General features: G+C 38.1%; 1 protein-coding gene across 2 annotated transcripts in view; it reads right to left on the reverse strand.

Moving 5' to 3' along the window:
* The window catches only part of DTD2 (D-aminoacyl-tRNA deacylase 2), a 34,767-nt gene that overhangs the window by 18,618 nt on the left and 1,195 nt on the right, over positions 1-14,954 (reverse strand). Inside the window, exons 2-3 of one of the 2 annotated variants that reach the window (XM_061394106.1) lie at positions 11,521-11,590; positions 5,425-7,239 (exon numbers count right to left, since the gene is read on the reverse strand). In XM_061394106.1, the coding sequence (XP_061250090.1) occupies positions 6,914-7,239; positions 11,521-11,590 (396 nt within the window). In that variant the 3' untranslated portion in view covers positions 5,425-6,913. Of the gene's footprint in view, positions 1-5,424; positions 7,240-11,520; positions 11,591-14,954 lie in introns of those variants that run through there. The other variant, XR_009731928.1, reaches the window with a different exon arrangement.

Here is a 14,954-nt window from a genome sequence, read left to right on the forward strand (position 1 = left end):
CTTAGCGACCCCATGGACTGGAGCCTACCAGGCTCCTCCACCCATGGGATTTTCCAGGCAAGAGTACTGGAGTGGGATGCCATTGCCTTCTCCGAGCCCCTGACATGCCTCCATATTAATTCAGGTAACATTGTGAATTATTGAGCATGGACAACACAGTGCTATAGATGAACTGTGGGAGATTTAAAGAAAAACTGTGTGTGCGCTCATGTGATATTGTCTCTGTCCAATATTATTTATCCTCTTGTAGTTAGGACATATCAACATAAAAAAAGGTGAAGTACTCATTCTCCTAATACACATAACAAGTATCAAGAGTGGAACAACCATAATGCCTGGGGAGATAAAGGCAGGAGAAATGACAGAAGAGACCAACTTGAGCCAGATATTGAATGATGGATTTAGAGGAGAGCAGAAGGCAACTTACTAATTAGCATGATCTAAGAAGGGTATAAAAAGAGCTATACTGGAGAATTTCTATTGGGGAGTAGAGGGAGAAAGGGTTAAAAAGTCAAGCTGAAGCCAGATTATAAAATTGTAATACCAACTTTAGAAGTCTGGGCTTCATTCATGTAACAGTGGTTCTGAGATTTCAGTATATACAATAATCACTGGGAGAAGACTGGTGACTAGACAGATATTAACTCCTGAGATTCTAATTCAACAGATTTGGGATGGTCCCAGAAAACTGCATTTGGTAAAATGTCAGATTCCCCAGGGGATTCCTGTACAGGTGGCCCAGTGGCAAACCCTGAAACACTCTACCTGAAGAAAAAAAAGAATCCTTTTCTATCCGACTAACTTTCAAATTTTAAATCAATTTTCCATAAGTTTGAAAACACCTAACTGCTAGGCCCAGAAGTTTTTTCCTCAGTGTAATCTGATATTTCTTCAGTATTTGGCACTGACCCTGCCACTGTTTACATCTTGAAAACTATCTTGTGTTAACAATGCATTATCTGGTTCTCTCTGTCTCTTCGATCTCTGTACCATTCTCTGGCCTCTCATATGTTGCCTTTACTTTGTTTTCTCAGGATTCTGACTTTGGTCCTCTACATATTTCCCTTCATGAGTTCATTCACTCCTAGTGAGTAAGGAGAACCTTCATGCCAACTTCAGAAGTTTAGACTTTGTCCTGTAGACCAAAAAAAAAAAAAAAGTTATAAAAGTTTCTGAACAGTGGAATGTTATACAGAAAGGAATTTTCTAGAAACATTACCTTGGAAATCATCTGCAAAAAGGGATTAGAGGTAGGAGAAACAGAACGGAGGGAGAATAATTAGGAGACTATCAAAATAAACAGACAGTTAAAGTCATCACCAAAGTGTGGCTTCAGAATGAAAACGTTAGTTTTCTAGTAGATCTTCCCTTTCAGAAAGCATTATTTCAATAAATTAATAGGTAAAGTACTTCTAGAAATACTGGTTTCATTATCATGTGAGCTTTAAGAAATAACTACAATGTAACAAAGCAGATCCATTGTGTGTGTTAGTCACTCAGTCATGCTCCACTCTTTGCAAACCTATGGACTGTAGCCTGCCAGATTCCTCTGTCCATGAATTCTCCAGGCCAGAATACTGGCGTGGGTAGCCATTTCCTTCTCTAGGGGATCTTCTCCACCCAGGGATTGAACTTGGGTCTCCTGCATCACAGGTAGATTCTTTACTTTTTGAGCCACCAGGAAGCCCAGGTCTTCCATTATGGACTCAATAAATCACTAATACATATATTATTCACAAATTTCATGTCTTCTTTTGACTTGAACTAATGAAGAAATGTGAAAGTATTTGCCTTACCTAGAATGAGTATATTCAAGATAAATTCATACTCATTGGTAGTCCATGCCTTATACACAGTATTTTATATAATTGAATACATGAAGTTTTCAAACTGGACAGATAAAACAGTATTTAGAAATGACATTCTACGTGAAGTAATTCAGGCAAAGATCAATATCATTTGATATCACTTACATATGTTATCTTAAAAATGACACAAATGAACTTATTCACAAAATATTAACAGACTGAGACACAGACAACAAACTTACGTTACCAAAAGGGAAAGGGGAAGGAGGACAAATTAGGAGTTTGGAATTAATAGATATAGATAGAGTGCCTGATGAACTATGGAATGAGGTTCATGACATTGTACAGGAGACAGGGATCAAGACCATCCCCATGGAAAAGAAATGCAAAAAAGCAAAATGGCTGTCTGGGAAGACCTTACAAACAGCTGTGAAAAGAAGAGAAGTGAAAAGCAAAGGAGAAAAGGAAAGATATAAACATCTGAATGCAGAGTTCCAAAGAATAGCAAGAAGAGATAAGAAAGCCTTCTTCAGCGATCAATGCAAAGAAATAGAGGAAAACAACAGAATGGGAAACACTAGAGATCTCTTCAAGAAAATCGGAGATACCAAAGGAACATTTCATGCAAAGATGGGCTCGATAAAGGACAGAAATGGTATGGACCTAACAGAAGCAGAAGATATTAAGAAGAGGTGGCAAGAATACAGAGAAGAACTGTACAAAAAAGATCTTCACGACCCAGATCATCACGATGGTGTGATCACTGACCTAGAGCCAGACATCCTGGAATGTGAAGTCAAGTGGGCCTTAGAAAGCATCACTACGAACAAAGCTAGTGGAGGTGATGGAATTCCAGTTGAGCTATTTCAAAACCTGAAAGATGATGCTGTGAAAGTGCTGCACTCAATATGCCAGCAAATTTGGAAAACTCAGCAGTGGCCACAGGACTGGAAAAGGTCAGTTTTCATTCCAATCCCAAAGAAAGGCAACACCAAAAGAATGCTCAAACTACCTCACAATTGTACTCATCTCACACGCTAGTAAAGTAATGCTCAAAATTCTCCAAGCCAGGCTTCAGCAATATGTGAACCATGAACTTCCTGATGTTCAAGCTGGTTTTAGAAAAGGCAGAGGAACCAGAGATCAAATTGCCAACATCTGCTGGATCATGGAAAAAGCAAGAGTTCCAGAAAAACATCTATTTCTGCTTTATTGACTATGCCAAAGCCTTTGACTGTGTGGATCACAAGAAACTGTGGAAAATTCTGAAAGAGATGGGAATACCAGACCACCTGACCCGCCTCTTGAGAAATCTGTATGCAGGTCAGGAAGCAACAGTTAGAACTGGACATGGAACAACAGACCGGTTCCAAATAGGAAAAGGAGTACGTCAAGGCTGTATATTGTCACTCTGCTTATTTAACTTCTATGCAGAGTACATCATGAGAAACGCTGGACTGGAAGAAACACAAGCTGGAATCAAGACTGCCGGGAGAAACATCAATAACCTCAGATATGCAGATGACACCACCCTTATGGCAGAAAGTGAAGAGGAACTAAAAAGCCTCTTGATGAAAGTGAAAGTGGAGAGTGAAAACGTTGGCTTAAAGCTCAACATTCAGAAAACAAAGATCATGGCATCTGGTTCCATCACTTCATGGGAAATAGATGGGGAAACAGTGGAAACAGTGTCAGACTTTATTTTCTGGGCTCCAAAATCACTGCAGATGGTGACTGCAACCATGAAATTAAAAGACGCTTACTCCTTGCAAGGAAAGTTATGACCAACCTAGATAGCATATTCAAAAGCAGAGACATTACTTTGCCAACAAAGGTTCGTCTAGTCAAGGCTATGGTTTTTCCAGTGGTCATGTATGGATGTGAGAGTTGGACTGTGAAGAAGGCTGAGCGCCGAAGAATTGATGCTTTTGAACTGTGGTGTTGGAGAAGAGTCTTGAGAGTCCCTTGGACTGCAAGGAGATCCAACCAGTCCATTCTGAAGGAGATCAGCCCTGGGATTTCTTTGGAAGGAATGATGCTAAAGCTGAAACTCCAGTACTTTGGCCACCTCATGCGAAGTGTTGACTCATTGGAAAAGACTCTGATGCTGGGAGGGATTGGGGGCAAGAGGAGAAGGGGACGACAGAGGATGAGATGGCTGGATGGCATCACTGACTCGATGGACGTGAGTCTGAGTGAACTCCGGGAGTTGGTGATGGACAGGGAGGCCTGGTGTGCTGCGACTCATGGGGTCGCAAAGAGTTGGACAGGACTGAGTGCCTGATCTGATCTGATCTGATATATAATAGACAAACAATAAGGTCCTATTGTATAGCACAGGGCACTATACTCAATATTTTATAATAACTTATAAAGGGAAAAGAATCTGAAAAGTATATATATACACATACACACTGAATCACTTTGTTATATACTTGAAACACACTGTAAACAACTATATACTTCAGTTAAAAGAAAAGATACTCTAATTTAAACATTCTAGAATCTTCGAAGAACAGAGACAGAAGACACCTAAATTAGGTGTAACCCTGCAGCCACCTAATTCAGTAAGTAAACAATTTATTTTCTGTTCTTTCTCAAGTGATCCACACTGGGAGATGCCAAACCTTTATAAAATCAATTTTAACTCTCACTACAAAAAAGTCAGGGAGATGGAAATTATTGCTCCCTAATGTATGATCTTGGGAAAATTATTCCAGCATTTTCTTACTTTCAAGAGCACTGTCCTCATTATATATTGTGAAGATAAAACTAGGTATCTGTTGAAGGTTCTTGGAGCATCTTGGGCCAGGAGAGCTAGAGAAAGACACAGTAGTTATTTTCAAATCTACTATTTCTCTTGCTTTTTCTCGCTTGTTCTAGTCTCCTGGGAAATGAAACAAACTTGGGTGTCATCTTCTGCTTAATAACCTTTCATGTAGTTGAAATTGCTATTCTCCACAAGTACCTCAAGCAAATTTTTTTTTTAAAGGAGAACTGCCTGAACTATAAAATAGCAATCTAGGGCTGTGAGTCAGCATTTCACCCACACACATCAAAATGATTTAAAATAGGTAACACATAATCTTTTTGAAAGACATACACTTCTTTGGAGAAATTCTGAGAAAATTGGAGTTTGCAAGTTTATGAATAGTTTATTACATTTCAATAAGTGTATTGTGAATCAATAAAGCAAAAGTTCAGGACAATGAGCTCACTACCAAGCCAATTATTGATCCTCAAGTTCTAAAATAGAATAGTACAGGAAGGATACAGAGAAAATAGGATTTTTTTCTTAAGACACTTTAAGAATCTAAGGAACCCAATCCTAAAGAAATTGTATAAGACACAAAGAATTTTCAACAGCTACTTAAGATATTTATTCAACTCAATTTGTCATCTTTTGATAATTAAGAAACACTATTTCATTCACTCTTTAAAATATCTGATTCAAGTCAAAGGAGTTTGCAAAAAGTGAACAATACCTTTTATTGATTCATTTGTTCTTTCAACTTCTTATAGATCTTTCTCTCTTGGCTTTGAAAAGCCTACCTTACTGGCTATTTATATCACTGTCTTAGCTTGGGCTGTTAGAACAAAATACCATACACTTACAGTGGCTTAAACAACAGAAATTTATTTTCTTATAGTTCTGCAGGCTAGAAGTTCAAGATCGGGGCACCAGCATGGTCAGTTTCTGGTAAAGGTTCTCTTCCTCGTTTGTAAAAGGCCCCCTTCTCACTGAATCTTCACATGGCCGGAAAAGAAAGGGTGAGTAAAATCTTTGGTGTTTCTTCCTATGAGGACACTAATCCCATCATGAGGACACCCACTCTCATGATCTATTAACCCTGATTACCTTCCAAAGGCCCCATCTGCAAATACCATTAGGAGACTTGGGAGACTCCAACATATAAATTTTGAGAGGGGAGGACACAAAAATACACTAAAAGAAAAAATGACACTGGGTCCAAATCACTAAGTCAATAAAACAGAAATAAACAAATCAACTTGTTTTCAAGTAATTCCAGCAGAAAGCTTCCCTTTTTATTCCTATTATATAGCAATCTAAATCAACAAGAAAAGAACTTCCTAAAAAAATTATGAACACTAATTTAATTAAACAGTAACTTTTAAAAACCAAAGACAAACAATATGACACACACTGTTTTGGTAAAAAACTGAGAAACAGAATATTAACCAAGAATATTAAACAAAAAACAACAACTTTTAGTCCCCCATCCCCTGTTCCTATATCAACTAAAGATTCTTAACTTAAAGCACTTGGATATTCTTGGAAAGTAATATTAAAATGCACAATAACATTTCTGCATTACATTTTCATAGTATTAGAAGAATAGTAAATGCATATTCTTTTATTCAAAATATGGAAATCTGAAATATTAAAACAAATTTGACAAAATTATAATTGGTTTGTGCTGGGTTTTACCTAGTTTTAACACAAATAGTGATTTTTATTACGTACCACATATATTTGAGGGCATAAGAAATATATTTTTCTTGATTGTACAAAATGCTTCACAACAAAAAGCTTAAATACAACTCTCTAGGAACACTTCCATGTTCTTATCAATGACCATAAAGTGAAGAGAGGATATTTCAAGTTTCTGAGTGTCAGTGTAGGGGAAAGTGGGATGGAAGGTGACTGACATCCACAGTTAGGTGACTGGCAAGGTCATCTAACTAGGAGGCTGCAGAGTTGTGGATGGAACCCAGGATTTTCTTATCTAAAAATGCTGCAGATTCGTGTACTCAAGAAGAAGGGGCTGCTGCTGCTGCTGCTAAGTTGCTTCAGTCGTGTCCAACTCTGTGCAACCCCATTGATGGAAGCCCACCAGGCTCCCCCGTCCCCGGGATTCTCCAGGCAAGAACACTGGAGTGGGTTGCCATTTCCTTTTCCAATGCATGAAAGTGAAAAGTGAAAGGGAAGTCGCTCAGTCGTGTCCGACTCTTAGGACCACATGGACTGCAGCCCACCAGGCTCCTCCGTCCATGGGATTTTCCAGGCAAGAGTACTGGAGTGGGGTGCCATTGCCTTCTCCAGAAGAAGGGGCTAGGGAATCTAATTACGGCTGTCGAAACTTTCAAAACTCAATTAGGTGTGTGTACGGTCCATTGGTGTCGAGCTTTAACACCTGCCTATTGCCGTAAGTACCGTGTTTCACGACAACCCCAGCTTCAGCACACTTGCTATTAGCAGCTAATTCTTTTTTACAGAGATTCACAAACTGGGAATAAAGTTCTAATCCCTCTTCTTTTCCAGAGTTACAGTGATACTGCATGCTTCTTCCTTTTACTCTACCCCCAAGGGTGGCTTGAGGGATGATAAGAATGTTGCCAGGTAGATCCAATATAGAGACGTGCTTGCCATTTTCTGTTTCACTTAATTTCACATTTAACAGTGTATTAACTGGGTGGGGAAGAAAGGGAAAACATTTTAAAGCAAAAAACAAACATGAAGAAAAACAACAATCTTCTACTCAGCAAATTTCATGTTGAAAATCCAATTTGTCAGCTCATGCTTTTAACCCAAAGTCTCTATGTAGATTTCAAAAATGGCTTCAGTAAGCTAAATGATCTAAGCATGAAAAACAAGGACGATTTCAAGCAGAAAATGGCATGATGTTTTAAATCTGACTTGGCAGTTAGGATCTTCCTGCAATAAAATCATCCAGAAAAGACTACAGAATTAACCATATACCAGAACTTTAAAATATTGCTTCCCTGAGGGATATATGAAAAGATTTTGCCTTTTTGTTCCTTTTTATGTCTCAGAGCAAATCCTACTGGAAAAGACCATGACAGATCCTCCACACACATATTATGCTTTATAACAAAGAATATTAAATAAAAACCTTAGTGCATTTATTATTTTAAACTTAGTTGCCTAGAGTTCTAAGCTGAAACAAAGATTCCAGGTTCAATTCTGTTACAAACTAGCTGATTTTGGAGTTTTATAACCTCAAAGGCATTATTAACATAGACTAATCATTTCATCAATACAAACATCACCAGTGGGAGAAGGATAAAGGTGAAAGGTAGAATCATCAGAAATTCATTGTCACAAAAATAAAATAAAATAAATTCATTGTCAACTGGAAAAGTAAATCCAAAGGCATAGAGTTACTGGCATTAGCTTCACATACATACTGGAAAATATAGGATTATTACTTTTATGCCATTTATGGAAAGTACACTCACAGCTAGTAAGAAGTGTCAAAATAACCATAAATGTTTATGTGAGCTAAAAAAAACTAAACTTAGAGAACTTTTACATTTCAACACTGGCCAGTTTTCAAAACAAAAAGCAAACGAAATGCCTAATATAAACACTCAGGGTCTTTCTACCTCTACAAGGCGTATAAGTAACTTCTGCTTATAAAGAATAGTCCTGAGAGGACACAGATGGTAAAAGAATTACTGAAACCTCACATTCTTTTGTGAATAATCAGGCTTGAAAAGCTATGGTTTCTGGTGGGGTATCAATGGTTTCAATTTTAGAAAGCCTGTAGCAAATATCAGCAAGGATTCAATAAGGCTTTTACTCTACAAATCAAGGAATTAACCTGGTGAAAACCTGCCAAGGTGAACACCCAAATGAATTTCTAAGTTATGCATTAAGCACTATCAATTTTCATTTAACTAATACCTATTTTAAAATACTTCTAATTTTCTCTATTATAAATAGGACTTTGCTATATAGCCAGCAGTCCTTATTGATTGCTTTTAAGGAAACTGTAATTCTCCAGAGCATTTCATTCCACAGAAATCACTACCCAGCTATCCAGGCCTCAGGCCAGTGACACACTAAGAAGGCAGTTTTGAAATAATAGGCCAGAAAGGTAAATGCAATTTATTATACTTCCATACATCTCCCTCTACTGGCTCTGAGAATTCAATTAGTGCTGTTGGCATACAAAGATGGGCTTCCCCTATGGCCCAAGCAGTAAAGAATCTGCCTTCAATGCAGGAGACACAGGAGATGGGGGTTCAATTCCCCAGTCAGGAAGATTCCCCTGGAGGAGGAAATAGCAACCTACTCCAGTATTCTTGCCTGGAAAATCCCACAGACAGAGGAGTCTGTCCAGAGTTGCAGAGTCAGACACAAGTAAGTATGCATGCATTGATGATTGATAACCCAAATATCAGTTGTTATTGTTGCTAACGTCCGACTCTTTTGGGACCCCATGGACTGCAGCCCACCAGGCTTCTCTGAGCATGGATTCTCCATGCAAGTATACTGGAGTTGGTTGCCGTGCCCTCCTCCACGGGATCTTCCCAATCCAGGGACTGAACCTGTATCTCCTGCATTGCAGGCAGATTCTTTACCACTGAGCCACCAATATCAGCATGTAGAAGTAAATACAAATACAAATGTCAGTAAGTAGAATTAAAATGAGATGATGAATTAATGGCATCTTGGGGCTTTCTTTGGGGCTCAGCTGGTAAAGAATGTGCCTGTAATGTGGGACACCTGGGTTCAGTCCCTGGGTTAGGAAGATCCCCTAGAGAAGGGAAAGGCTACCCACTCTTGAGAATTCCATGGACAGTACAGGCCACAGTGTCGCAAAGAATCAGACACAACTGAGTGACTTTCACTTTCACTTTTTGGAAACTCAAGTATCTCTAATGATGAATATGGGAAGCAAAGCTTTGACAGGGCCCCTGAATCTGTCCAATTATACTGAAGATGAATTGAGGAAGATTATGCACATTTCTATGTTAGTCATGCTACTTCAGACTTTATGGTTGTAACTGGTTATTATGTTCCCAAGAGGTACATGATTGACTGGAAAAATCTGAATCCATGTAATAAGTATGAGGTGGGCTGTTTAAGAGAATCCCGTCACACTGGCATATTTTGCCTCCTGGAATAGAGGGAAGTACAAGCTACTTCTATCAATAATAGATGGACTTGTTTTGCTTATAACTCACACCAGTAGAATGTGATTCTTAAGAGTCACAGTTCTTTACTGAGAATCATGATATATAAAAGCTTTGTGTTATAGACTGTCCACTAGAAGAGTTAAGGCGGACTTTTAACTGACCACAATCTCATGCACATATTCAAAGTAAACTCAGAAAGACATACATGTATGTACACAGGATTTAATTACTACATAACAAAATGCGGCTTGCATTTGGCTGGTTCATTTTGCCTTATTATAATTAAGATCCATTTAAGAATATATAAAAACAAGTTTAGAAAGTCAACATTAAGTCATGAAAAAAATGCCCTTCCTGTTTTTGAAGATTTCTACTATATACTTTTTATGGTCAATAAGGCCTTAATTCAAAGCAGAAACAGACAGAATGCCCAACAACCAAGCCTTAAATCCCTGCAATCATCCTCTCTAACAAGAGACCTCATTTTATTTTCTCTTTAAACACTTTAAAGCTCTGTATTATCCTCCAGATTCAAATTTCAAACTATTACAGTTACTGGCTTTCCATCCTTACCTATCACAGGCCCCTCTCAAGTCTAGTTTTCAACTTCTGACAAAGTTGTCAAACATGTTTGATGTCTCAGCATAAAATCTCTTCTAGAAGCTTTAGCCCTTTGTTCAAATTGTTCTTCATTGGGCTATTAACGCTTGAGTTCCACTGTTCAAAGCTCTTCTGGGTTAATTAACTTCTGCCTGCTTCAATTACCCATCTGTATAGTTTATGTGTATGTATTAGTCACTTAGTCATGTCCAGTTCTTTGTGATCCCATGGACTGCATTCCGCCAGGCTCCTCTGTTCTTGGGATTTTCAGGCAAGAATACTGAAGTGGGTAGCCATTGCTTTCTCCAGGGCATCTTCCTGATCCAGGGATCGAACCCAGGTTTTCTGCATTGCAGGCAGATTCTTTATCATCTGAGCTACTTTATTAATCCAACTAATGGGTAATGCCTTTACTAATGAAGAGAAAGATAACCTGTCCCCAACTTTAGGGACAGCTCCACTATTTCAGGCTTTTTTTTTGGACATAATTATTCTATCAAATACTGTCTTGAGATAGCATATGGTTTGATTTGGTATATCTGAACCTATGTAATTATCAAAGGAATGTGCAGAGGTATAGACTATTTAGAACACTGGGAAGATGGAGGCAGGTAAATTATGCCTGCAGAGATGCCCGAACACTGACTTTGTTTTCTCTGCCCCTAGGGGAGGTGTGATTATGATGATACCAAACTTGATTCAAGAATATTTATATGCATTTCCTACAAAGAATTTACAGAATGTAAATTTTTCCATAATAATGATATAAGCCTGATCTACACAGATTTGAACCACATCTTGCATATACAGTGTCACCTACATCCCCCTGTTAGGGCCTCTAAGAGATAAGAAAACTATATTAAGAAATGCAGCATCTGTTTTTCTCTGTGTGGCCACCCTGCTTCCACAAGTTTCTGTATCCTTGGCTAAATACTGCTGTGTTGTCTCTGTGTGTTTTTGTACACTCTTCTAAACCAGTCCATCAGCCATCCGAAAAGCTGCAGATATTTTAAAAGAATTCCACCACACTTGCTTACATTAAGTTTTGGAACAGGAAAATAAATAAAGTCAACAACAGAACACAGAGTTAAGTCATTTATAACTTACACACCTGTATAATATAAGATTGTACTCTTTGGCCCTTCTGGTCCATCTATTGCTATTCACTCTCACTCTTATAAAACAAATAATACTAAACACATACCCATTTTGGGAAGAAGTTCTTTATCAGCTCCCTTGAAAAAGCACACGTAGATCACTAATCCTCTTTGAACCTATGAGAAACCACAATAAACTCAGATCAGAAACTTCTATAGAGAGATACAGAGGAAAATGAATAAAATTTTACAACTGTTATAGGTAAGAGGTTAAATGCAGAAGAAGAGAAATAACTTTTTACAATAGTCTTGATTTCTTAAATGTGTGAGAAAATATTTTTCTATATTCAATCACCTCAGTTATCACTTCTTTCAAAAATCAAGTTAAAAATACAGTCAAGGTAAGTATTTTCATAAGGTAAATTCCTAGAAGTAAGACCCCTGGGTGATTTTAAAATCCAGATAAACCTGGTGAGCTCAACAAACTTTTAAAAAATAAATTGATGGCACCTAAAAAAAAAAAACCAAACAGCCAAGAGCAGTGAAGACCCCAAGTTATACCTTCAAACCTCTAATCAAAATCATTAGGATTATGAACTAGACTTCTTCCCTGGTGGCTCAGACGGTAAAGCGTCTGTCTGCAATGCAGGAGACCCGGGTTCAATCCCTGGGTTGGGAAGATCCCCTGGACAAGGAAATGGCAGCCCACTCCAATATTCTTGCCTGGAAAATCCCATGGACGGCAGAGCCTGGTAGGCTACTGTCCATGGGGTCGCAAAGAGTCGGACACGACTGAGCGGCTTCATTTCACTTCACTTCCCCTCCTCAAGTAAAGCTGACAGATTTAGAAACATTCAGTTTTGCAGAGGCTTATTCATTCAACATCAAATGAATTCACATAATATCAGATATGACTGATGTATAAACAACATTGTGACTTACATGTCTTTTGACATCATCATTCTTCGTTCTTACTAATCCATTTACTTGTAAATAATAAAAATAAGGGTCTGATTCCATTGCAATAAACTCCAAGAAATTTCTGTCCTATTATTTTTTGTTACTTTTGTTAATTCTTTAAATACACACAGTGATTAAACCTTGGAAATCACATTCATATTAAGTTCTACATCAAGAGGTTGTCTGTTATCAGGAATGTAAGCTTATTTTATATAATGACTAGGACATTTCTTTCTTAGCTCTTGTAGGAGAGAGACTATATGGAGAAGACATTTGATAAATGACTTTCATTTTGCTGCAAAGCGAATCATTAAATTTTTTATTTTGTAGATTAACCTTTTGAGTCCAAGAGCTATTGTGAAAATTAAAGGAGTTAATATCTGTAGAGTACTTAAAACAGTGCCTGGTTCATAGTAAGAGCTATATATTTGCTTATTAAGTATGTGAAAAGAAATTTAAGGACTGAAACACAATTTATTTTACATCTTAACTCCCAAAGCACTTTATAGACTGTTTTGTACATGATAGAGGCTCTGCTGAGTGCATTTAAGTTCAACTTTATCTTATAGGTTCTATGTGTTATCTAAATAGTCTTCTAAATAAATATAAACACAGCTCTGCATTCACACCTGATCTATCTGGATAGGAAGTAACCTTCTACAAGTGCGATTGCCTTTCAGAGGACTAGGGTGAAGCTGGGGAGAAGGAAGACAGATCTCATTGTTCTATTAGCCCTTTGACCCTCTCCCAAAGCTCCTCAATAAAATAGCTTCATCCCTCCATCAAAAAAAAAATTAAATAGTGCTCTTGGAACTAGCAAGTGCCTCCAGCGCATACCCACTGTAAGGAGGTGGCAGGTGGAATGATACAGATACCTGCACCACTGTCACAGCCTTCTCTCCTGGGATTGTTTTGGCACAGGGCAAAATTTTTCATATTCGGACACATTATGAGGGGAAGCTCAGAGTAGACTCTGGTTCAATCCCTGGGTTCGGAAGATTCCTTGGAGAAGGAAATGGCAACCCACTCCAGGCTTCTTGCCTGAAAAATCCCTTGGACAGAGGAGCCTGGTGGGTTACAGTCCATGGGGTTACAAGAGTCTGACATGACTTAATAACTAAACAACATCAGATTTAAGCATCTAATTACTTGCATGAATAAATGCCTGTTCTTACCACTCACCACATACCACTCCTCATTAAGGTATTTTCTTTTAGTTTACCACAACAATAGCTCTTAAATTGTGACCTACAAATTCCCATTTTCAAAACAGAATCACTTTCCTTATAGCTTCTTTTGGTATAAACAGAGCATTTCAAATATATAGAGAAGTACAGATAATTCTCACTGTAGGTTAAAAAGTTCATGCCTCTCAGGAAGAAAAACATTACTGTGAGAGCAAAGATCTAAATGAATGAAACCAAGAATACGCAAAGTAACCTTCAAATCTTTGTGACAATTAAAAAAGAAAGCTTTTAAAAAATTATAACTGTTAATAACAGAATGGAGGATGCTTGAGAAAGAGGAAAGTATTTACTCTCTAATTACTTGTCAACTCTTTATACTAATTTAACCATGTGTGGGAGTGGAAGAGAAAGCTTTAAAATAGCTTTTAAAGTTTATAAACACACTGATAGTTTGGCAGGCTGCAATAAACTATTTGATTTTGCATAAGGAGATGTGACATGAAGCATATAAAAAGATAGAGGCATGGAAGAAATCTAAATGATTAATAGTTTGGGATTTATAATCCCCTGAAAGCAAAGGGGACGACAGAGGATGAGATGGCTGTATGGCATCACCGACTCAATGGACCTGGGTTTGAGTGAATGCCAGGAGTTGGTGATGGACAGGGAGGCCTGGCATGCTGCAATTCATGGGGTTGCAGAGTCGGACACGACTGAGCGACTGAACTGAAGCAAATATAAAAATAGGCAACTCTTTGGAAAGGATGGCAAAAAAGAAAGAATAAAATTTCAAAGTAAGGAAGATAAATTTTTAAAAGGCCACAACAAAAGAAACAAGAAATGAATTTTTAAGAAAAAGGGACGGCAAAAATACCGGAATGTTTATGCTTATAAATATTCAGTATTTCCAAATTACCAGAGGGTAACATGGACGCAGGAGCCTGGTAGGCTGCAATCCATGGGGTCACTAGGAGTCGCACATGACTGAGCGACTTCACTTTCACTTTTCACTTTCATGCATTGGAGAAGGAAATGGCAACCCACTCCAGTGTTCTTGCCTGGAGAATCCCAGGGACGGGGAAGCCTGGTGGGCTGCCGTTTCTGGGGTCGCACAGAACTGGACACGACTGAAGCGACTTAGCAGCAGCAACAGATTGTGATGTAAGAATAGTCATCTACATACGGTCTATGTGTTGTATTTAAAATAATAACGAAGATTGTGTTACAGAGTGCTAGATCTGGGATGGGATTCAGCAGATGAGTGAATGAAATGATCCATTTAAGTTTCTTGGTACCTCCAAAAGTTTTATTTATTATTATTACAAGTTTTTCCCCTTCTGCGAGTGGTCCTGCTAAGTCACTTCAGTGGTGTCCGACTCTTTGTGAGACGCCAT

This window comes from Bos javanicus, chromosome 21 (assembly GCF_032452875.1).
Source record: "Bos javanicus breed banteng chromosome 21, ARS-OSU_banteng_1.0, whole genome shotgun sequence".
NCBI classification, from domain to species: Eukaryota; Metazoa; Chordata; class Mammalia; order Artiodactyla; family Bovidae; genus Bos; species Bos javanicus.